Genomic DNA, 25,159 nt, shown 5'->3' with positions numbered 1-25,159 from the left:
TGTGGCTGTGGCCCAGGTTTCTGGATTGTGGGGAGGTGGAAGGGCCCTGGGCTGCATGCAGGTGCTGGTGAGCAGCTGACACTCCCCCAGAGGTGCTCTTGCAGGAGTTTGCAGCCGCTGCAGCGGTGCCAGCAGACACTGCATGAGACCTGCTCCACTGTGGCTGTGCTCTTAGAAAATCAGTTTATTATTAAAAACCAGTCTTGAAAACACAATTCTAGTAAGATTCTAATTTCTAAATTTATTGTCTTTCTTTCTGAGACTAAAAAAGACCTCCAGTTAGTTATCTGGGCCCAGGCTCCATAGGTCCTGACTCCTCACATCTTAGGTCTGGGTTAGAACGGCCCGAAATGGAACCACTCTCCAAAGTGGTGGAGCCCTTTGAGAAAAAGTTAAATAGCCACTAACCCATTTTAAGTAAATGCTGAAGGATGCTCCTGCCCTCGAATGAAGGTCCATGTGTCAAATGCACAGGCTTGGTGTTTGGTTCCCACTTGTGATGTGTGAGGACGAAAAGTCACTGATCTGAGGACCCACAGAGCACCACTTGTCCTGTGGAGTCACAGTGAATGGTCAGGATGTCCTCTAAGAAGCCCATGACCCCTCTGGCTGTGTCTCCAGCCGGTGCCTGCACACTGCATATGTGCTTCAGGGCCGCTCTGACCATCTGGTCTCTTTCCTGTGGGGTGTGGACGGCTGCGGGATCATCTCCCTCTGCTCCTGATTTTAAGAACTGTAGGACGTAGGACTGGATCATATCCCCGTTCAACTTAAGAGTTTCCTGAATGCAGGGCAGGTCTGAGGCATTGGCTAGGCTCAGGAGGTGAAGCAGCGCCTGGCAGATGTGAGTCCGCAGGCTGGCACAGTACTTGAACTCCAGGAAGTCTGTAGTGTCTTCACTCCTCTGCAGGGCAGTGACCAGTGCACTCCAGATCTGGGCAAACTGTTCCAGGGACCCGTATTGTGCTCTCTTGCCTGGAACGGAAAGGGCTGCGGCAGATCTGATGCGCACTTTGAAGTTCTTGCATGACATCACAACTGATGTCAGGGCTTTGTAGGCTTGAGAGGACCACGGCGCTGTCCCTAGGAAGAATTCACAGTCACTGCAACTAGTGAAGGTTTAGAGACAAGCAGAGTGGGCAGGAGAGGGTAGAGGGAGCATGCATTTTTGTAGTTGCTCTACTTTAATGATTGCTCCATGTAGTGAAGTTATAACAAGAATGTTTCCATAGACTCATGTGTTTAAATGCTTAGTCATCAGGGACATGGCACTATTTGATAAGGATTAGAAGGTGTGGCCTTGTTGTTTGGCTGGGCTCTGTGGTTCCATAAGCCCATGTCAGGGCCAGCCTCTCTTTCTACTCTCTCAGCACCATGTGTGCCACCATGAGGATAACGGACTGAACCTGTGTAAGTATGCCTGCAATTAATGCTTTCCTTTACAAGAGTTGTTGCCTTGGTTATGGTGTCTCTTCACAGCTACAGAACAGTGACTAAGACTCCTCATTACACCAGAGCAGCAAAAGCCAATTTGGGGGGTCACAGGGAAGGGACTAAGCACTGATCCCTGGCTTCCTTCCCTATTTCCTTAGACAAACCTAAAGCATGACCTCTGCTATCTGTCCAAAGGGGCAAAGCCTGGAGAGAGGAGCGGGAAAGAACTGCACCCACCTGCTCTCAGCAGCTCGTGGCTGTATACTGTAGGCGGAAGCACCCCCCTCCTCCCCCTCCCTCAGTTCCTGGATCTATCTGCTCCCGGCAGCGTGTGGCTGTGTATGTAGGCAGCAGCCCGATTCCTGCTTGCACCAGAGAGCAACGTGCCACAATACATCATGCATTTTGTTAAGAAGTTAAACATTCTTCTAGTTTCAAGAATAAGATGCTCACATCTGCCTTTCCCCATTTCTGTGGCCACCCCCAGATTAGTATGTTTTCCGTCTCCTTAGAAGAGTTGCTAGCCACTCTGGCTTGAGGGTCTCTCTCCACAAGACAGCTGTTCTCTCAGCCTGTCCCTTTCTTTGTTGCCCCCCAGAAAAACACTCTTTCTGTTCTGTAAATTCTAGTGACATTTACAAGGGCCTCAGATCTCACTGTCCAAACTCTGTTCCTACATCAGTCTTACATGCTCCCTCACAGCTCCCAGTCAGTCACATCTCCACGGCCTCCCTGGGGTTCCGCTGCCTGGGCATCCTGGGAGGTGTGGATACTGTGCCAGCTGCCCCTCACATGGTGCCTGCTCTGCTGGTCTACATGCTTGTCCCCTCTCTCAGGAACACACTCTTAGCTCTCCAGATGTGACAGAGGCAGAGATATAGAGCCAATGCTGGCTGCATTCCCAGTTGCTAGGGTCTGTACACAGAAGCTACTGGCTCAAGGCGATGTATCAAGCAAGGCTGCAGTATTCAGACAGCAGGACAGAGGGAGCCCAGAGCATCCATCTCTGAAACCAGAACTTGTGAGAAACCTGTACCCTCTGTTCCAGAGGTAACTCTGTGGACTTGGACAATTTCCTTTCTACCTTTTCTCCTAAGTATTTAATGAGGTGATACAGTAGAAATGAGTTAAACTCCCATTTCAATTTGCTTAACATAGTATTTTCTCAGCTTATAAGAAGCAGCTTTGGAAATACACTTTTTTAAATGGCAATAAACCACCCCATCAAACACTGACTTGTTCCATTGTCTCACCAAACTTGGTTCCTACTGTTTTTCTACTCCTGTGACAAAAGCCACTGTGATAAATATCTTGAGCAACAGCACGGACTATTCCTTCCCTAGAGACTCTTGACAGGCAAGGGGAGGGAGACCATCTTACCAAGTGGAAGAGCAGGGTTTTTAAAAACATTTCCCATTGCGTAACAAGCATTCCATCGGACTTTCATGGCAGCCTCGTTTACAACGGTGGAGATCAGAGCCTGGATGGACTCCTCAATGATTTCAGCGAACCTGGGTCTCTCTATGTGGGCGGGCTGCAGAAAATGAAGCAAGTTCCCGAGGGCCCGCACCGCATTGCTTTTGACCTGGAATGAAACATAAAAAGGCCTCAGTAATTGTACCAGAGATGCTTCAGAAAGTATAAATTCCATCTTTAAAGACCCCCCTCCCCCACCAGGTCATAAAGCAAGAGAATACATGAGACATGAATCCTGAGAGAGCTGAGTCTGAGAGCTGTGCGTGCTCACCGACCTAATGCCAGACCAGGCTTTTCAAATGTTCCGTGTAACAGGCTCGTGCAGGCTCTTTATCTTTCTTGCCAGTTCTACTTAAAGATGATTCTTTTTCTTTTCTTTCCTTCTTTATAATAGCACATAACCATGAAAAAAATCATGTGGCAATAACAAGAGAATGCTGGTTCTTTACCGGGATACAGGCAGCAGAATAAACCGTCTGGTGTACAGTGGACAGCACCCGCCTGGGCTCCTGCCAACACAGGGTGGCTGACAGCCGCCCCTGCTAGAACAGTTATGCTTAAGTGTGCACGCGCACCATCCTGCATGTACCTTGTCTTTGTCCGTGGAGGCTTGTATTGCAGACTGCAACATTTTCAAGAGCAGGAGTCCAGAAAACTCATCCTGGAAACTTGGGTCTGATGTGTCCCTGTCCCACCCAGGGCGGGATAAAAAGAAAATACCACTTAAATGTGTACGTACAAAGATAGAGTCACCAGGTATAGAGGGTAAAAGCTTGAGGGAAACATCTTGACAGGCCTTTTCAGATTACACCAACAACTCGGGCATCTTTCTTGTTTGTTTGTCTGTTTGTTTTTTAGCCAGGGCCTCATTATAGAGCTTAGACTGGCCTGGGGCCTGGTATGGAGCCTCTGTTGACTTCAAATTTGTGATCCTTCTGAATCAGCCTCCTGCATGCTGGGGGTCACAGACACGTGCTACCACACCTAGGTGTCAATCCAGCAGTTCCACACCTAAGAATGTAACCACAGGGGATATCTCAAAATGGACATTTTGTGCCTGGAAGAGTTCACTGATTGTAGATACCCGAAAGCCCAAAGCCTAAAACAAGCACTCAGGAAAGGGATGAAGGATGCATCATCCCTAGGCGGGCTCTGTGTGGCTTATTAAACACCCAGTGCAGAGAATGGCTCTGTGTACTACACATGCCTCTTATGCAGAATTAAGTGACAGAAAGTATACTGTCAGTCATCTCTAGCTATAGGAATGGGGTGTTATGGGAAGGAGGCAGATTCTATTTGCATACCCCTTAGTACTGTTCAAAATCTTTTGACTTGTGTATGTATATATATAAATAATATATATATTTCTCCAATGTTTTCTCCAGTGGAGTGTCCTGGGCATATCAACTACACTCCAGGGCAGGCTCTTGTTTTCTGAGGGAGGGAAGGAGGGAGGGAAGGAGGGAGGGAGGGAGGGAAGAAGGGAGGGAAGAAGGGAGGGAGGGAAGGAGGGAGGGAGGGAAGGAGGTTTAGGGGAAGAGAGAGAGAGAAGGAAAGGGAGAGATCAAATATGAAGTTGGATGGATAGGAAGGTGGGAGGATCTGAGAAGAGTTGGTTGGGAGAAAATATGATTAAAATATATTATATGTAAAAGCATTTAATAAAACAAAACCCAAAAGACCTCTGCTTCCTAAGAGCAGGGTAAGTGTTACAAAGATTTGTAACCTACTGCCTACACTATGACAGCACTTGGTATTTTTGAAGATATATACTGTAATAGAGTAATATGTATTCTTAATACATAAAAAATCCTACTAGGTTTACTGCTTAGAGGAATATTAAAACGGAGTAGCAAAACCGCCTGCATGAGATGGGAGAATTCTTGCTAATTCTTTCATAGTAGGGATGAAAGACACCTTTAGGAATTCTAGAACAGATGCCACTCAGGGAAAGCAGCTGAGTCACTTACATGTTGACGATCAGAGTATCTGTCAGGTTGCCCAGGGACCAGGCTGCTTTGGCACGCACGTTTAGTGACTTATCTTGAAGTGACATCAATATAGCATTTGCTGTGTCTGCAACAAATATGACGTCCTGTACAACAAAGCAGGAGTTTGTTACTAAGGAGTTCACACTGCTGCCTCTGAACTTTGCAGTTTGTTTTCACAGAAAGCTTCAGGCATTTATGGTAATTTTAATCTTGATTTCAAAAGTCTGCTGCGGAATCAATGTGAGCCTGTGGATGTCACCTGTGTGTTCTGGGCTTGGGTTGACTTCCACCTCCTTCATCAACACCGCTCTGACAGTGAAAGCATTTCCCAAACACACTGTTTCTCAATCGCTGCTTCCATGTGATACCATCCTCCTTTCATCCTTAGTCAGCCATTCACTAATTCAACATTTGCTGCACACTCAAGTCCCAGGCAGCGCGTCAGATAGTTAGGAAAGGAAGCACAGGTACTGCGCAGTGTAATCCGATCACATAACAGGCTAATTTCCTTCTCTCAACTCAGAAGCCTCACACCCACACTAGCGGTACACACAGGAGCTGAGGAACTGGAGGAGGGGTGCCAGGCTTTCTCTCACCTGTCTGAGGCAGGGGAAAAGCACGTAGACTCCAAGGGCCCTAGAGGTCGCGGCTTTCACTAAATGGTTCTTGCTGTCATTCAGGCCGAGCAACATTGTAATGCACAAGATCTGCTTGTCATTCTGCACAGAGAAGGTTCCAGAAAGGAAAAGTGAGAAGGAAGAACCCGTGAGCCAAAGTCTTCCCAGAGCGGCTGTGAGGAGACTGTGCCATGTTCAAGCCCCACTGTGACCTTCAGCTGACTCTGGTAAAGGGCAGGTGCCCAGCACCAGCGCAGGTACGTGAGCAGAGACTCTGAGTAAGCAAACACAGAGCATCTAATCACACTGCACCTTTCAAGGATGTGAACAAGGTCATCTAATCCTTCTGTTTCATTACCGCCCACCGCCTCCTGTATAAAGCTAATTTACACAGCTAAGAACAGAAACCACTGAGGAATGAAGAACAGGAGCAGCCAAAATTAGATATAAGAACCTCACCCAGAGTGCTGGGATCAGGAGGTATGGGCTGAGCAAAGATCCCAGGGTCAAGGCCTCAGAACAAGGATCTTCACCAGTTACTGCTCAGTGACTCCCCTGGTAAGTGGATGATACAAAGCTTTAAAGAAATTCCAGCAGCCAAAGAGGAATGGCTGGGATGTGGATCTAAGTCTCATCTCAGGACACGAGGTGTTCTTCTGAAACCTGCCACCCACACCCTCTAAGGCCCGGGAAGCAAGGCTTTCCTGGAGGAGTAACACTTCACTGCCCTCACCACAGCTCAAGATTTCACAACAGAGAATCACACTGGAGCCCCACTACGCAGGGCACAGTACAGGAGTGAGGGCACATGGCAGGTTACCGGCAGACTGCTGAAGGCCTCTGGCAAGATGGAGGACAGGGCATCGCAGGCGCTCGCCTGGAGAGTCGGGTGCTCTGCGGACTGCAGGGCTCGGGGCAAAGGACCATTCAGCATCGCAGTCCAGAACATCACCACCTGGAACAGAGGCACAGTGGCCAACGCGGGGCCTGCTGAAGCCATGCCCACCAGATGCATCCTTGGAGATGAGAAGAGCTTTGCTGAAGTGGTAGTGTTTTATAAGTGCTTTCACTGGTCACCTCCCACAGTAATGGAGACGTCTGAAATAACCAGCCACATCCAGTAGGACACTATGGTGCAACTGAGGTGACAGAAGAGGTGGGTGGTGACGATGATGGTGGTGAAGATGACAATGGTGGTGGTGGGGATAGAGAACAGAGGGTAGGTAGCTACAGGGTTGGTCAGCAGTAGCAGCTTATAGTTCAACAGGGGTAAGAAGTCCTGAGGCAGGTGAGATGGCTCAGTGCATAAAGGCACTTGTTGTGCAAGCTGGGGACCAGAGTTCAATCCCTGGGACCCACAAAAAAGTAGCCATAGAGAACCAACTCCACAAATTATCTTCCAACCTCCACATGTGGACATTAGCACACACGCCATATCCCAGTAATAATAAACAATTTAATAAAAATATTAACATTTTATAAAGTCCTGGTGTGCTGTTCCACAACAGGTACACCATAGATTTGTTGGGAATTTGTTATTAGTGTGTTACACGTATGACACAGGTGGGCACACTCAGACTGTCAGGGGTGCAGCCTTGGATGGCAAGCACCCTTTTACCCATAGTGCCATTTTATTGGCTCACCATGGTTTTCAAACACTGGAAGAAATGACATCACCTGCTCCACTTCATTACTGGGCACAGCAGAACAGAGGACACTGGGGATGGCGGTGAGCTTACCAGGTGGACCGGCACTCTCTGTTCAGGTGCCGTGTTGGAATCTGGCTTGTACTGCTGTATCAAGCCTGTACCCAGTTCTTCCAGGAGCTGCCGAGATACAAGAGATGAGCTGTCAGAGCAGACTCGGCTCTATGGGGGCCACAAATACTGCGCTGCAGTTTGTAGATTACCTCAAATCAGCAAAAAAGTAGTTTCTCTTCCTTTCTTTCCTTTTTGTTTGTTTTTCCAGACAGGGTCTCATTATGTAGCCCCGGCTGGCCTTGAACTTAAGAGATCCAACAGCCTCTGCCTCCCTTGTGCTGGATTAAAGGCGTGCACACAACTTATTTCTAACTGGCTTTTCTCTTCTCAGCAACTATTCTCAGAACAGAGCTATTCTTTCAAGGAGCAAAGCTGACACCTTATGCTGTTAGCTAACCCTCAGCAGAGGAACCAGGAGAGGAATGTGCCCCTCCTCACCTGAAACCTGAGAAGCCGCAGAAGAAAACACGTCACTTGTGACAAAATTACCTTCACACCGTGGAGCTGAATGGACGGGTTTGCTTCGCACATGCACTTACAGATCACCTCTCCAAGCTCCATCAAGTACAACTGAGCCATTGAAAAATAGCCCCTTGCCAGGTGAGCCAAAACCTACACAGAGAACAGGCGATTAGCTCATCTGCAAGCGGGTAAGGCTGCGCAGTCCTGAAGAGCTCCCACGTCTTGGCAAGCAACTCACAGCATGGACTTAGGTCTGCCGCCGAGGAAGGGAGAAGCAGCCGTTCCCAGCTACTGCTGCCGTTAGCTCTGTGACACTGTACTGGTCTGCGATGTCTCACTCAAGAATAAATCTTTGATGTAGATTTTTTTGGAGTTCACAGCTGAAATGAAGGGTGTGTTCGGTGTCCTCAGATGATTAACAGCCTGCAGAACCCAGCTGTTGTGGCTGAATTCTGACTACATCTGGAATTAACTAAAACCCAAGTGGCTGGGTCCATGTGTGAGGGAGTTTTTTTTTTTTTTTTTTTTTTTTTTTAATTAAATCATTTGGATCAGGAAGAGCCACTTTTAATCTGGATCTTTTCTGGTGGGAGGGTGCACCTTTAGACTGCGCCACACCTGCTGCTGGTGGCCGATATAAAGGCCATGGAAGAGGACGCTCGTTCTCTCTGCCTGCCTGCTCTTACTCTTGCTGCCAAGTCCATTCCTTTACAGGCATTCACCCTCCATTGGTAGAGAGCCATTGTTGGACTAGCTGGACCACAGCCTGTGAGCCATTCTATTAAATCTCCTTTGTGTGTGTGTGTGTGTGTTTGTGTGTGTGTGTGTGTGTGTGAGTTTTGATCCTCTGGAGAACCCTGAATACACACAAGCCTATGTCTTAAACTACTTCTGAGTAGAGGCATGTTTTCTTTTCAAATCTTTCTCTCTGTGTGTCTGTCTGTCTCTGTCTCTGTTGAGATGAGCTCTGGTGGCCTAGAACATGCTATGTAAAACAAGCTAGTCTTATATTCACAGAGATCTGCCTGCCTTTGCCTCCAAGTGTTTCCTGGGAGGGGCATGTCCTTCCTTTGAAGGAGCAGCCATTTTGTCTCAATAAATAGATACAAGATGGCCACAGGGAACCTACAGAGAGTGAACTTTAAGTTGCAGATGTCAAACTGAGCCATTGTGTCTTTGTCACAATACTTGACATGACTACAGTAGTTTAGGACAAAAGAACAAAAGGGAATAAAGGACTGATGGCCCCAAACACAACCGAGCAAAGGCCACACCAGATGGCAAGGCCATCTCATGCACCCATTTCTCAGTCACCCTCCTGAGAAGTCACCTTCCTTTCAGACAGGGGAACAGGGCGCTTCCTACCTGTAGCGCCTCCAGCCGCATGGGGGATGGCTCATAGGTGCTTCCCAGGGCGGAGCCAGCATCACTACTGGAGCAGGAATCCTCCTTGGGCAGCACCACAGTGGAAATGCAGAGTCGGACGAGCCAGCAGGGCTCTGATGACCCCTTTGGTGAGCTGATGGATGCTTCTTCCAGAGAGGGCCCTGCAGGGAATGTCTTCCAGCCGTCCGGAGTGCTGAGGTGAGGGGTTGCTGAGCTGCTGCTGCTGAGCCCAGAGGAACAGGGCTGCTGAAGAAGCAGCTGGACTTCTGGCAAAGGCGCGTGAGTGGACACTAAAGCTCCTAAGAGCGTGAGGCTTGACACTCGAACATTAACATCTGTCACAGAAAATATGGGGCGATATCATGAAGAGGCAATCTGAAAAAGCAAGAACACTAGACATTCTACATTCTACAAGACAGCTGACTACGAGTATCCAAACGTGAGGACTAGAAGAAACACTGCCAGCTGGAGGGACTTCCTCATTTAAAAAGAGCACAAACCCAGGCATGGAGCTGGACTTGTGGAATCCTAGCACTTGCTCCTGCAGAGCACCAGAGTTTGGTTGGTTCCTGGGGACTTTGTCCTCTGCTGACCTCATACACACCATATACATATTCACAGTCACAAAAATAAAACCAATGAATTGTTTCAACCCTAGAGTGCTTCATACAGTAACAAAGATGCTAATTCATCAACCTGAATGATCCTGGGAGTTAAAAGAAAAAGCTATAAAACACAAACCAGGGCCAGAGCGATATCTCAGCAATTGAAGCAAGTGCTGTAAGCATGAGGCCTAGAGTTTTGATCCCCAGAACCCATAAAATTGCTGAGTGGGTATGGCGGTCTCCTCCTAATTTCAGTGCTAAGAAGACAAGAGGTGGAACCTGGGTGCTACTGAGAGATTCCGTCTTGATGATGAATGAAGTGGAGACTTCAGAATGTGCCCAATGCCAAGCTTGGGCGTTCACATGCATGTGCCACACTCATGCAAAGGCCTACAGACACACGAACTCACACCACAGACACACACTCATACCACGGACATACATACACACCATGGACACACATGCACTCGCACCACAGACATACATGCACTCACACCACACACACACACACACACACACACACACACACACACACACACACACACACACACCACAGACATAATAAATGAGGAAAAGGAAAAGCTGAAAGACCCGCACTTGGGTTCAGTTTTTGGCATGTGGCTGCCTAGCCAGCTGCCCCAGCACCATTTGTTGAAGAGCTGTCTTGGCTCTTTTGCTGTGACCAGCTGCTGAGGAGGAATGTGAGTGTATTTCTGGGCTCTCTACTCTCTGCTACTGATCTATGTTCTATACTGTCTGTAGTGGAGTTTACAGTAGGTTTTGAGGTATTGACACAATCAGGTCATTTTTTTTTCTTCCCTGCATACACTGAGGATTGAACCCAGGGCTTTGCACATTCTAGGCAAGTGCTCCGCCACTGTGTTCAACTGTCAGCCTAACTTCTCCATCAATACTGTGCTTCCTACTCTAGCTCTGCCAGATACACCTTTTGCTGGTAACTTGCTTAGGATTCCATTATCCCCCTCTACCCTGATCAAGTTGGAAGAACCGAGACTGACTCCTGTCCATCAAAAATGGCTCTTCCACTCCTTCCATCCCTGTGTAAGTGTCCAGATAAACCTTCTATAACTTTCTTTACACTTACCAAAGTATGTTAGACTCTGAACATTTTAATAATGAAAACATTCATGTATAAAGTCAAACATCTGAAAAGGCCTGTTGAGATGTGGGGCCTGAAGATGCAAATAAAGAAAATTAGCTGCTGCCTGCAGACCTGAGGTTTTTTGTTTGCTTTTTGTTGTTTTGTTTTGAGACAAAGTTTCTCTGTATAGCTCTGGCTGCCCTGGAACTGGCTCTGTAGATGAGGCTGGCCTAGAACTCTGAGATCTGCCTGCCTCTCCCTCCAGAGTGCTGGGATTAAAGCTGTGTGGGTTGGGTTCTTAACTGTGTTTTGCCATCGCTGATGGGGGCCCTCAATTCAGGACTAATCTTTTTGTTTCCTCACTTAGACTGGTGTAAGGAGTAGGTTGAACTCAGCTTGTCATTTGAGCCTTAGGAGAATCTTTAAGAAAAGGCACAGGTCTTCCTGTTAGGAGGAAGTTGGGTTCAGCACGGGCCATGGCTGTGAGAAGCAGGAGCAGTTGTAGGTTCTTAGACTCCAGGGCCAGTGTCCCTTCTGCAGATTCCAGAAAACACCCACACTGCCTCCTTACCCTGCAACTGTGACCAAAAACTCAAAGGGCGAGTCTGATCTGAAATCTTGCAAACAAATGAAAAGGAACATTTTACAGGCAGGTGCTATATGTGGGAAAAATTCAAGACACATAGCACTAAGTCTACAGTTAGAGATGTGAACCAACTTCAGGGGGCTTTATGTGAACTTCACAGATCATGGTACAGAAGTCAGATTCTTGTACTACAGATTTTCTTCCTAATACATGACACCAGCCATCAGTCCATCCACCCATCTATCTTTCCTTCCTTCCTCCCTCCCTCCCTTCACCTCCACGTGTTGATTCCTGCACTTGACACAGCTGCTTGGACTTGGCTCACTCGTACTCTGAGACGCGGTTTCTTTACTGTGGAGAGCCAGGCACCCCACTCACGGTCAGCTCTGCTCATTCCGTTCCCAATGGTTGAAAGCCTTGGAAGGCTGAGTCTTTCAGAGACCTCAGAGCGGAGAGGCGCTGAAAACTTACTCCTCTTTATTTAAACACTGCTACTCTACATTTGATGGATATAAAGAAGCATCCGCGCTACCAACCTTTGTGGCGGATGTAAGGCTTTATGTGGTTCCAGACTTTGGTAAGCAAGCTGAGTTTCAGTCGGTTGTAGGGGGCATTTGATACTAGATTTGCAAGGCACTGCAACAAAAGAGAAATACACATTTGCAATATTTAGTTTAAAAGGTTTTTTTAAATAAAACATATTTTTACATTTATTGTTGTGAGTGTGTATGTGTATGTGGAGGTCAGAAGGCAGCTGTGGGAATCTGTCCTCTCCTACCACATAGAATCTGGGGATCAAACCTGGCAAACAACTTTTTCACTGAGCCATCCTATCAGCCCTCCCTCCCCTCATTTTTAAAGGTCTTTATACTTAAAAAAAAAAAAAAAAACAAAAACAGTTTTTTTAATGTCTATTGTTAGATTTAAAAGTATAGACTTCCAAACAGGTGTCTTTAATATAACTATTACTTATACTCTTAGGTCAAATTACTTTTAGATGATATGTAACACTATATTCTATATTAACTGAATTCTGCAGGTAATTAGGGACTTACCTTAATTATTTGAGTAAGGGTCTGGGACGAGGACTCTGCCACCAAAGCTAACAAAAGACATCTGTGTAACTCTCTAATGCTGGATGCAATCGTGACCGAAAAGGGTGTGAAAGCCCGTTTGTGGTCACTGGTGTCTTCAGCAACAGAAAGAAACTGCTTTGAGCCTTCCAAAATGGCAGACAGAACTTGAAGAGCACAGGCACGTGTCTGTAATTTCAAGGCAATTCACACTGATCAGTCAGAAGTCGGGAGCCAGGCTCCCTTTCTCCTACACACTCAATGCTCCGTATTCAGAGCCAGCTTATTAGAACTAAGGCAATGGAGGGTGTATTGGGTATTGAGGGCAGCTACACAGTAACACACACGGTGAAATCCTTGACCACATTGCCATGGGACAACTCCAAGGTCTACCACAGCACACAGATCTGCAGGTCTAAGCATAGGATGATGAGAGATGAGAGCCCTACATTACTAAGCATAGGGCCGATGGAAAGAGCCCAGCAGCTCCTGGGATAGAAAGACACAAAGCTAGAATGTAAGTCAAAGTTCTGGAGAGTATCTGCTTCCATTCTGAAGCATCTGAGTGTGTGTTTGTGCATATATTAACAATGGTAAGTCCATGTTTAGAAACACTGGGTATAGGAACTAACACCTTCAACAGGGGGCATATGTGATAAAGAATGTAATTTGTATATGTATATGTTCATGTGTGTTTTCACATGCATGCACATGTATGTGGAAGCTAGGGGTTGATGCCAGGTGTTTACCTCAGTTGCTCTCCATTTCATTTTTGGAGAGAAGGCCTCTCACTGGTTTGGATAGGCTGGTTGGCCAGTGACCCCTAGGGATCTATCCCAAGTCCCCAGATTCCTTATGGCTGTGCTATGAATCTGAGGTCAGTTCCTCATGGCTCACTTAAGCACTGAGCCATCTCAGAGATCCTAAACATCATGTTATGGATGGAATGGGGGGAACCACCAAAATCCACATCCTTGCCATGAATTGCTATTTATTAAGGAAAAGTCAGCTACAGAAGGTTGTGAGCTGTCATGTGGATTCTGAGAATTAAATCTGGGTCCCCTGGAAGAGTAGTGCTCTATACAAAGCCATCACTCCAACTACAAAGATTGTAATTAGCTATTCAAATGATTATGAAGCAGCCCACTCTACTGTGAATTACACGATCCTTTTAGAAAGAAACCTTTAAAATGGGTAAAACAGTAGGGCTTTTTTAAATACTCACTTTCAGTGGTAGTTGGGCTTCCTAAGGAAAGCCAGGAGCTACTCAGTGTGACGTTTTAATAGCCACAGTTGTAAGGCTGAGAACAGACTCCTTTTCTTCCTTGGTTGAGAACTAGTTTGAAGAGGCACGAACAGATCTGAAGAGAGGCAGACACTCCACCTGCCGTGGGGTAGCTGCTGATGGTATCAAGAGTGCCAAACCATTGTTTTCTCTTTCTTGAAAAATTGCCTTTTTTTCATTAAAACATGTAAATCATTCATGGGTTTTTAAGGTATGGGAAACTTTGTAGCACCTTATCTTATATATAGCAGTACCTTGTGCTTTCACGCAACATTACCAGCCAGCCCTGTCTAGATAGCTTCTAAGACCATTACGCCTGCAGTCCACAGAGGTAAGTCACTTCCTAATTGTGCCCATTATAAACACCAGCGCTTCAGTGGGGTTCACAGGAGACACAGAAGTTACAGCTCAGTGGGCTCTGACTTCAAGCTCTGGGCCTAAGATGTAATCCAACCATGTGGTCCACAGAAGCCTGAGCCCATGTCAATTTTTGCCTGCTAAGGTTCTCGAGTCAAGGCTTGGGATGGAACCAGTGAGAGCAGAATTCAGATAAGGCAAAGGGGGGAAAGAATACAAAATGTGACTTCTTCTCATAAAGTTTTGGTTCAGCATCCTTACCTTTGGAGAGGGATCCTTTAATGTGAGTGTCATTAAGGACACAGACTGTGGGCTTCCAAGCTCCGGTGTGTCAGGAACAAAGGCAGACCAGTAGCCATATAGAACTTTTTTTTCTATTGATTTGATAGTAGAAAGAAAGCAGGCCAATGCCCCTTGGCGAACCTTGGCTTGGTATGACCTTTCAGAATGAGAAAAAGAGTTTTAGAAGTTTTTAAAAGTGTAAATGGAAAGGCTATGTATTCTAACCAGTTCAAATGCTTTGAGAAATTAGGCATCCCGAACATCCCTAAGGATGTTATTATCCCTTTCAAAGCACAATTAAAAACATGTATCTTTGCTCCAAGCTATTAAGAGAGTCACCAGAGTTAGACAAGTGGCAAGCATCCATGCATCTGCTCAGTGGATACCCCGAGTGACTTTATATGGGTCACAGTGCTTGAGGAGGCCACACACAAAGCCCCCGCCCTTGATGCACTTTTTATTAATAGTGACAGATGATTCAAGAAAGAACTGCCAGGCTGGAGAGATGGCTTAGTAGTTAAGAGCACTGGCTGTTTTCCCAGAGGTCCTGAGTTCGATTCCCAGCAACCACAAGGTGGCTCACAACCATCTGTAATGAGATCTGATGCCCTCTTCTAGTGTGCAGGTAGAACACTGTTTACACAATAAACAAATAAAATCTTAAAAAAAAAAAAAAAAAAAAAGAAAGAAAGAAGTCACACACTTTCCATGGCACTAGGGCAAAGATTAATTACAGCGTCATGTGACTGTGAGCCTAAGCCAGAACAGAGGTGTCAGAAAAGTTTTCCAGAAAAAAAAGACTTGTGAGCTCACTCTGGAGAGGAATAGTGATTAACAAGATGGACAGGCCAGAAAGCAGCATTCACAAGGCAGATCAGGCAAGTGGCCATGAGCTAAGTGGTGCAAAGCTGCCCATGACAGAGACGTCAAGGTCAGTGCCACAGGACAGGCACGTTCTAAAAGTCACATGCAACTGAATATCAGGTAGAGCATCATAACAAAATACTACTACCTCATTTTACCCTGCATGCCTCCTTCTGCATCCGAATAGTCTGACTCACTGCTGTTGACTCTTTTCCAGCTGGAGGAGGTGAAGGGTGAGACCTGCTCTCTTCCGGCAGCTCTGTCTCCATCCACAGGCAAACCCTGGGAGCCCCAGGGGGAGGAGCACCAAGCATTGTCACCACTCGGGTTCACCCGGTCCGTGCTGAGCCCTGGCTCTGCTTCCACCTCACCACAGGGCTCCTCCTCCTCCCCTTTCTCTCCTTGTTGGGTTTTCTTTGGTTTTACTTTGTGTTTTTTCTTTTTATTCTGATTTTAGGAGCAAACAAAAACATAATACATAATATATATATATACACATATGCACATGTGTATAAACATATTTTTCCATGTACATTATGATAGTCATCCCAATACTACTTTTCACTGAAATCACTGGTAGCTTTTCATTTGAAAGTGACTGGGGATGCTCACACATGCAACAGGAGGGAAGGTGAAGAGGACAAAATCAGAGAGCAGCGTGATGTGCCCAGTGTGATACATGACACACACACCTGCTACTCTGCCTCAGAGTCTCCAAGGGAACTGAGAGAGGAGAAAGCTGTCTAGGAAGGCAGGGGTATGACCGTAGGTAGCATAGCGGAGACAGTGACCTGACAGGCAGGGGGACGTCGATAGCTCCAGAGAAGAACTGCTGAGCTATGAGCCAAAGGCTAAACACAGCTGTTTCTGTTACTACGATTCAGTGGAATGCAGCCACACCCACCTGCTTCTGCGGTGAGACCTGGCCTGCTTTTGGATTCATGTACCTATGACATCCATCCCTTTACAGAAAGGAGTGTATTGATACTTCTTGGTTTGGAGAGGCTGAGGAATGAGCCTTCCCTGTTGGATGTAAATGCTTGTAGCAGTTACACTGCCCAGACCACTGAAGCACCCGGTGCTCCAACTGGTACTTTCGGGAATCCAATTGATTTAAAATTTCTATATTAACCACACTAACTTGCAAACAAGCTTAGTGGCCTTTTGAGGAAGTCGAGAAGTAAATCACAGAAAGCACACATAGCCACACGGCAAGCACTCGCATGCTCCACAGCTGAAATCTCAGTGCACAGACACGCACCACAGATGGTCGGGCAGCACTGGATTCCGGCTGCTGGGGTTTAACAGGTGATCGCCCATCGTACTGAGGAAGTGGAGTTGGGTATAGCACCGCCGGCATCTCTATGTTTAATCCAGGGAGTCCATGAAACATGGCTTTCTAACAGTGAAAAGTGAGGAGAAACAAACACTGTGTAAATCACAAAACAATCAGCGTGTTCTTATCAGAACAAAAGCAGACCAATGTTTCAAAACTATTACAGAATAAAAATGAGGCAGAGTAAATACTGGAAGGTGGGTGCTCTAAGGAGTGTTTAATCTCATCCTCCCCTTCCCCCATGTTCCTGACTTCATCTGATCAGGGTTGAGCCTCTCACAGTGCCGAGCCTCAGCTGCTCTCTATGATCCCTTCATGACTTCAAAATAGTACCACGTGGGTGACTTACACATTACCAAGTCCAGCTGCCCAACAAGGTGCAACCTTGGCTATCTCTGGAACACAGCTTCTCTGTGCTCTCAGAAAACACTTCTAAGAAGATTTCACCTCAGTGATGCTGATCTCTTCTCACCACTAATTTCTCAGCTCCAGCTGACCAGCATCAATTGTCCCAGTGGTCCCTTCTATTCTTGACTCTAAAGCCAGAGGCACATGGTCAAAGCTGCTGAGTTCTGCTGCTTGCTGGGGTTGGAACATGGTTCCTTTGTCCTAGTACATCATCACCAACTTTGTGTACTCCTTCACGGCCTAAACTTGGCTGTCCTGGAACTTGCTCTGTAGACAGAACTTGAACTCAGAGATCTACCAGCCTCTGTCTCCTAAGCTGAGATTAAAGGCATGGTCCCCCATGCTTGGAACTAAACTTTTCATGGCCATTATGCCTCAAGATCAGGATCAAAATCTCCAAGATCTGTATTACAAATGTAACCTCCATTTCTGGATTGAAGTCATTACAGATTAAAAGTCCAAATGGAAACAATAATCAGGAAATAATAATGCCTTACATGATATAATTATCCCTTGTTCAACTGCAAACACACAAAAAAGAAGCTTAGCTGGGTGGGATCTTGTCTGGAGGTCACCATTCCCTAAATTCCATTTACTAGCCTTGAACACAGGATTTAGCTCCACTGCACTTCCTGGTGCCTATTTAATACTTGAGCCATACATTTTGTATTTTTCCTTTCTAAGCTTGCTATGCTTGATCAAAATGCTCCTTATAAAAGTGAACCACAGAACAGAGTCTAATTGATTGATTTGAGACATCCTTTATCAATGCAATTAATCTGAATCATTTCACCTTAGCCTCAGGCACACTTTTCAGACTAGGACAAAAAGCAGCCACATTCTTCCCTAAAATATCACAAGAGTCTCTAGGCACATATTAAAATTCCCCTCTGAAACATCTAGAGCCAGGCCTCACAATTCTAATTACCCTTAGCCCCAGTGTCTTCCATATTCCTTCTAGGATGGCCCATTGAGCCCCACTATTCTGCTCTTAAAATCCATGTGAGAAATTCTTATACCACAGTTAGCTGAAGAGAGGAGAGAGGAGGATATAGGCAGCCCTCATATTGAGGTATGAAATAGGAACAAGGACCTGAGGTGAAGACCTGCCTTACCTTTAGCACGGCGAGAAGTGCTCCCAGGTGCTCGGTCTGTGTCAGTCTCATCTTCCCACCATTGAGGAGTGACTGTATGCCTTTCAGTGCATTCTGTAACAGCTGAGGGTGAGGAGGCAGAGATGCAAGTTAGAAGGCAGAATAAAATCTGGCTCCTTGGGGACCAACTCGGTAGCAGAGGAAAAAGTCCCTTAGATGGTAACAACCCTTTTGAAGAACTCAGCAGAGATGAGCACTCTGGGCCACTTTCTAGAAGAGGTCTCTTACTGAGTAGTCTTACTGTGCACACCTATACACCAAGTACAAATGGTGAGCCAGAGAGGGAGCAGCTGAGACCATGGGAAAGGTCTGTGGGACAGCTTAGCAGGGATGGCCACCTGCTGCCAAGCCTGGCCACCTAATTTCAGTTCCCAGGACCCACATGACAAAGAACCAAACCACTTCTCCAACATCCTCTGACTTCAAAACAAGTGCTATGACAAGCCTCCATGCTCACAAACATGTATTAAAGTGCCACTTAAAAACTTTTGAAGGACCAGAGAGGTGAAGTGCAGATCTCTGCAAGAAAGCACCCTGAGCGGCCCAGGAAGGCGAGGCATGGGTTGGGTGGGAGGGCAGCTCTGATTACCTCAGATTTCTCAGCTCAGTAATCTCATCTCCCCGGCTCTGTCCTTCAGAAATAAACCAACAGCTGAGGGTATGAACTGGAGACTTGTTAAAACAGTGGGGGAAGTTAATTTTCATGATTATGGCTACAATGATAATACAAGAAGCTAATGCTTGCTAACTGTGAAAGTTAACAAGGACATGACTTGGCCACACTTTAAATGCTGTATCTTGTGCACCGCATAAGAGCCCCACAATATAGTTTTATCAGTCCTATTTTAGGATAAAACGTGAAGGCACCAGAGCATGATCTTCCAAAATTATCCCATCTGTTGCCACTAGAAACTATAATGTGTACATAAATATGCACTGGAAAGCTGTCCAAAAGCCATTAAAACTTAAAAAAAAAGTGGAAGGGTTGTAAAACAGCCCATCAAATGATAAATGTGCTGCTCATTCAGCCCAAAGAATGAATCACTTCCAGGCCTCAGATATGGGCGGGGTGCCAAAAATAACTTTTATTATCTAGGATCTACAGTGGTTAAAATGTATGCTTCTTAATTTAAAATATGCCCACATATCACCGTATTTGTCATTAAAAAAGACATTGAGCAGATTTTCTCCTTTTTAAAACCAGTCATAATCATTGTATTGTTTTTAGACAAGGGAGTAGAAAGAATATGGGGCTTTTAAGTTGTCAAAACAAAACTGAGAGCAAACCAAAGCAAACAAAACTGATCCTTATCATTTGAGTCCAAAGGTGTGACTTCAGTACTACTGACTTATAGACAGCATTTATGCGTGCATGCCCGCACACCTTGAAGCCTCTGTCATATGCCCCTACAACACTCGGAGGTCGAGTAGCAGCCCCACCTACCATGCAAAATGTTATATCATTTGTATCAGACGATTTTGGAGACTGTAAAATGGTCAAGAAAGCTTGGAAGCAGACATGCTGGTAGGACTCCTCTAAGTATGGCTGTCCTGGCACACTGAAACACATGGAGAAGACACAGTTCAGTTGCCTTTGAAATGATACCTTGGGAAGAGCAGGTGTTAGCAGTGGCAATGCAGGTGGATAACCCCGGACCACGCCCTGAAACAACGCAGACATATCTTTTGGAGAACGTGACTGTCTGCCTTCCTAGGCAACGGACAGGGCAGTGCTACCCAGAGACAAGCTCAAGTTTGTGCTGCCTGTTTGCTACTGTATACTACAGACCTGCTCCACCTTCTTAAAGAAGAAACTGAACTTAATGGAAACTCTCACAAGAGCCTAAATTCACACGAATATTCTTTCTAAGAGAATATGGCTAAAATTTACACCAGTGGAAAATAAAACTGATGTATTGCACACCTATTCTAGCACACATTCCTCCCTTCACTTCATGATAGTCTTTAATTAAAAACAAGCAATAAGACAACCTTGTTGGATGGCATGGAGAATGTAAACTAGGATTTTTTTCTTTCTGTCAAAATAAAAGCCTGTAGCCCAAGCTGGTCTGGAACTTGCTAAGTGGAACAGCCTTAAGATAAAAATCCTCTTGCCTTGGCCTCCTGAGTGCCAGGGTTACAGGAATGTGTTTCCAAGTATAGCTTAAGCTATGCCAGTTTTCTAAGTTGGTTTCAGGCAGACAGAACAACCTATAGAGGGCCCAAGAGAGGTCCTATCTTCTACTACTGGGAAACCTGGATGCACATACCTGAGACATAAATTTGCCATACAATGCACTGCAGCTCTCCTGACTTCAGGATCAGAGTGAGTCAAGTCACTCAACCTCATCAGGAGGCCATTCTTGCCTAGTAAGTCTGGGAGATGCTGAAACAAAATATCAACAGTGTGGGTCTAAGAACAGCTTGTAGGAAGGCTGTACTTGTTAGACAATATTTTCTTAACTAAAGGCAGTTAACTAGTAAAAAGTTATCTATTAGGTAAATCCTTCAATGGTTACCCAACATATGCTGGAAGTCAGTAGTAAGAATCAGTACTCGGTCATTGCTGGGATCCTTAGTCTTGGCTTCATGGACAAAGGGGGACGATAATAATGGCTGACAGTTAATAGAGTGCCAAGCACTATCTCACTCCATCCTCGGAACAACTATCCTACACAGCGATAACCAAGGCTCCAAGACATTCAGCAAGAACTTTCCTTGGCTATACATGCAATTAGTGACAGGATGGATACTGGAAAACAGGTATCTTGGCTCTTAAGTCTGTGCTACTAGCCTTTCAAACGAAAGACGTAATAGTTTAAACTACCTGTCATAGTTAACTTCAGGAGTTAACCTGACACAAACCTATAGCCACCTGGGAGGAGGAAACCTCAACTGAGGAATTTTCTCTGTCAGGCTGGCCTTCAGGTATATCTGTGGGGCATGTTCTTAATTGCTAATTAATGTAGCAAATACCAGCCCACTGTGGGTGGTACCATCCCTAGGCCTAGGCAGTTGAGCCTTCATTGTATAAAAGAGCAGCTGAGCAAGCTAGAGAAAGCAAGCTAGTAAGTAGCCTTTCCCCATGCTTTCTGCTATAGTTCCTGCCCTGGCTTCTCTTAATGAGCTGTAAAATGAAGTAAACCCTTTCTTCCCCAAGTTGCTTCTGTTCATTATGTATATCACAGAATAAGACCCAAGACACTACCTTTTGACATTTTGAGCCATTGCAGTAAACCAGAGCTGCCAGGGCTTGAAGAATTTCCATGTGTGTCCAAGAGCTACACTGCTGAATTGCTGAGATTGTATAGGTCAACAGGAAATCCAAGTTCTGCTCATCCACAACCACCTGCCAAGGAGAGAACAGAAATGCTCTAACTTAGGAGAGGGCATGTGCAAGTTTGATCAGGATAGGAGAGACCTTCTCCTTGCCCCAGGGTTTCTGTCACTTCTGCCCCTGTGATCTCTCCTAAGTAGAATCTGGTAGTCTTTGTAACTTTCCCCAGAACTAATTAGAAACTGACAGATATAAATACAGATACAATTTCGATACACCGAAATGTCTTAGTTCAATTAAATTGGCTTAATACATAGTAGTTACTCAACTAACACACAGCAAATAAACATATCTGCTAAATACCTGCTCTGGAACTGTCATGATTCCAGGGAAACACCAAGAAGATATGACACATTCCTGCTGCCAGAGAGTTTATAATACTCTTGAGAAAGAGAGTGGGCTAACCAAAAATCAAGTTATGGACATTTAATTCCATATACAGTGCCATCAAATGCTACATTGGCAATGGGCTGTAGGTGCCCCAGGTGATGGGAAGTTTTTCAATTGCCAGTGACACAAAGATGAAGCCCACTGGTTAACAATAAAAGCTCAGAAGCCACCCCACAGCCATCTGCGACTTTCTGGAAACAGCTTCCGCTCATGTAACACACACAGCTGGTTACACCTCAGCATGCATCTTACTCCCTGATGGCAGGGTTCTATTAGATGCCCTCCTCTCTACAGTCTAAAGGATTCTGGCTGACACAAGGCTAATCGTATTCACACATTCATCTACTTAGGGATCCACTCAGAAGTTTGTCAGATGAAGAACTGCAGAACAGATCTTCACAGAAATAACTATGGACTTTTTATCCTGGGGCTCCTTGTTCCCAAGTTACTTTGGGGGTTTTATGTAGATTTCAAAAATAATAGTTTCAGGGGGGAAAAAAACATTGGTAGGAAAGAAATAGGGAATCATGTGATTTTGTTCTGGGATATATCTTGGTCAATTCTATTTTTCATGAAAAAAACAAACAAACAAAAAAACAGGCAAACAAAACCTCAAAACCTCAGATGGCATGAAGGATGTTGGCTTATTGGACAAAACACAAAATAATATTTCTCATAAGCAAAAGTCTAGAATTTCTCAGAATATATATTTGGTCAGTTAAATTTGGATTTATTGATGTAATCTTATTAAGCACTGGTTTTGTTTTGGTTTGATTTTTGGTGGTACTGATGCAGGGATTGAACACATGGCCTCATGTGTGCCAAGAGGCCAAGGCTCCACCATTCACTGAGTTACATTTCCAGCCCAAGACATTTTGCTTTTCCAGGCTTTTCAAAAGATTGGACAACTGACCTGGGTGTAGCAGCAAACATCTGTAATCCCAACATCTTAAAGGAGAACGAAAAGGCCAGAAGGTGAAGGTCTTTCTCAGGCCAACCTGAGCTAAGATCCCATCTCAAAACAAAACAAAAAGGTGAGCTTATCCGATCTACCAAAATGTGTAGTAGTATTTCACAATCGGAGCCTTCGAGTTACATATATGATTACCTGTAGTCTGTTAAGTAAACGATGGATCAACTGAGACACTTTGCTCACAAGGTGATTCTGAGTAAGAGGCACCAGCTGACAAGCTCGCACAAGAAGAGCACTGACATCCTATTTAAAAAAAAAAAGGGCAAAACAAAGATAAACACACCTGTTAGCCAAGTGAATACCCCCAAACCCCACAGTCAAATGGAAAAGTTCAATTACTATTCCACACTCAATGAGGGAAAATATCCAAATCAAAGTTGAGGCAGAAAGTAGGGTGGGGGCTGGAGGAATAATGTAACAAAAATTAGTAAGTACTAAAGGGAAGGAAAAGAACTTTTACCATACAGTATTATTAAATAATAAAAGAAAGACTTCTGCACAGAAATACTACAACTAAAAATTACAAGTGGGCCAGAAATGCAATGCTGTTGGGGCAAATCAGAAACAACATTTAAACATAAAATTAGAAAATTACACACACACACACACACACACACACACACACAGAGAGAGAGAGAGAGAGAGAGAGAGAGAGAGAGAGAGAGAGAGAGAGAATGCTATTCACAAATTACACCATCTACAGATACTTAATGAATAAAAAGGGACTGAGCATCTAGTGTGTGTTAGGCAGAAGGCTAGGTCTTTGACTCCAAAGGTGAAACAAACATTTCCCGGACCCATGGAGAATTCACAATCTTGAGAGGGAGACAGAAAGATGACAAAGAAGATTTGAAGAATGAATAGAACTTTGCCAGACAGACAAGTAATCAAAAAACAAGGGGAGGGGATGGATTGTAGGAAGCCTTGGAGATGAAACAAGTCCTCAGGTGAACCTGAGGCAGCAAGTTCCAAGTGACTGAGCCCAAGAGGAGAAACAAGAGAGAAGACAGGAAAGGCACACATTTTGTTGTACAAAATATCCAAGTATATAAATAAAAATTTCCCTTAATTTCACTTAGTTCCACTCTGCTACCTTATGGGTGAGCTGTTCTGGAGTTTTCCCCCTTTATATCCTTGAGTCTTATATTTGTCTCTTACTGTATGGACTGTCTTCTTGCTTCTGCCATGTGCCAATATACATTGAAAATCTCTGATTACATTTACACTTGTACGGAATTAAAAAACAAACAAACAAACAAATAAACCGTAGACTCTCTCAAAGACTAGTCTGGAAAGGGGCTCAAATAGAGGAAGATCGATGAGAGACCAGAAGAATAGTCCAGGAAAAAAAATGTTTTGCCTACAACACAGCCAAAGAGAATAGAGAAGAATGAACTGAGAAACATGTTTGAGACAGACTCTGAAGAACTTTAATTCAACAGGCTCCAGGATAAAGAAAAGAAGCAGTGTGTATTTGGGGTGGGGTAGGATAGAATGAATTGGGGGTTAGGAGTGTGGGAGACAATGCATTTATCTTTGCGAGCTATCAAGTCTGAGAAGCTCGTGTGTAGGACTGGGAATTAGTGATATACAAGATCTGATGTGTATGAATGAGATCACTCTGACAGCAAACGAGCACTAGTGCAGAAACGAGACAGAAAATACAGGCCTTCTGGCAAATTTAGGCTTTAATCTAGCTCTGCCAAAACCTTGACGCTGGATCCTTGTGAACTTCAGTGTGTTCATCAGCGGAATCAACTAAGACTATCCTCGTTCCTGGAATCGCTCACCAGCTATGGCACCTGAGGGCGTTAGAGCAGGATCCTTTGAAAGATGCTGGCTTGCAAGCTTTCAGAGGGAGGGCAGAGACTATGGCACGGACTAAGGGAGAAAGCCGGCCTGGAACGAATTCGTCTGGGATGCGGGTGAGACCCGGAGGAGCCGGAGGGAGGAACCAGCCGTTGTCCAGACAGGGTGAGGCGCGCTGCCTACCTCGGGGGCCACGCCGCCGCCCTCGCTGTAGTTCTCCGAGATGAGCTGGTCGAAGAGCAGGTGAATCTCCATGCGTGACACGGTGCTGTCATCCGGCTGCAGCGCGCGGAGCCTGGCAGACAAGCGGCGGAACCCATCGTCCTGCTCCAGCGACAGCTCCCGCGGGGCCTCTCGCGGCTGCCCACAAGGAAGAGAGGCGGCGACCTGAACCGCCGCCATTTTTCCTACGTGAACTAGCTTGGGAAATACTTCCGGGGCAGGGCCTCGTTGTGCGCTCTAGTTCCGGAAA

At 45.5% G+C, this 25,159-nt stretch overlaps 1 protein-coding gene across 1 annotated transcript; it reads right to left on the bottom strand.

Moving 5' to 3' along the window:
* HEATR6 (HEAT repeat containing 6) lies at positions 1-25,121 on the bottom strand. The gene is made up of 20 exons (XM_080924374.1): positions 24,871-25,121; positions 23,014-23,121; positions 21,387-21,527; positions 20,449-20,564; positions 19,623-19,737; positions 18,140-18,241; positions 16,542-16,679; positions 15,429-15,727; positions 14,396-14,573; positions 12,475-12,681; positions 11,956-12,055; positions 9,106-9,461; positions 7,768-7,890; positions 7,258-7,344; positions 6,339-6,473; positions 5,498-5,620; positions 4,881-5,005; positions 3,500-3,596; positions 2,815-3,019; positions 1-1,083 (listed from the first exon to the last, which is right to left on the bottom strand). Exons 1-20 carry the CDS (start codon positions 25,087-25,089, stop codon positions 518-520), a joined length of 3,540 nt encoding a protein of 1,179 aa, XP_080780500.1. The 5' UTR covers positions 25,090-25,121; the 3' UTR covers positions 1-517.
* Between the last annotated feature and the right edge of the window lie 38 nt (positions 25,122-25,159).

This window comes from Micromys minutus (genome assembly GCF_963924665.1).
Source record: "Micromys minutus genome assembly, chromosome: 10".
Taxonomy (NCBI): Eukaryota; Metazoa; Chordata; class Mammalia; order Rodentia; family Muridae; genus Micromys; species Micromys minutus.
This window is presented reverse-complemented; position numbering and strand designations above follow the sequence as displayed.

What these genes read in the sequence shown, in the direction of transcription:
- HEATR6 (XM_080924374.1), bottom strand. Translation starts at nt 25,089, where the DNA reads ATGGCGGCGGTTCAGGTCGCCGCCTCTCTTCCTTGTGGGCAGCCGCGA. An exon ending in AGGCCTTCAGCAGTCTGCCG is followed by an intron (nt 5,621 to 6,338) that starts GTAACCTGCCAT and finishes TTCTCTGTGCAG; the next exon opens with AATGACAAGCAGATCTTGTG. An exon ending in AAACCCTGCTCTTCCACTTG is followed by an intron (nt 1,084 to 2,814) that starts GTAAGATGGTCT and finishes AATTCTTCCTAG; the next exon opens with GGACAGCGCCGTGGTCCTCT.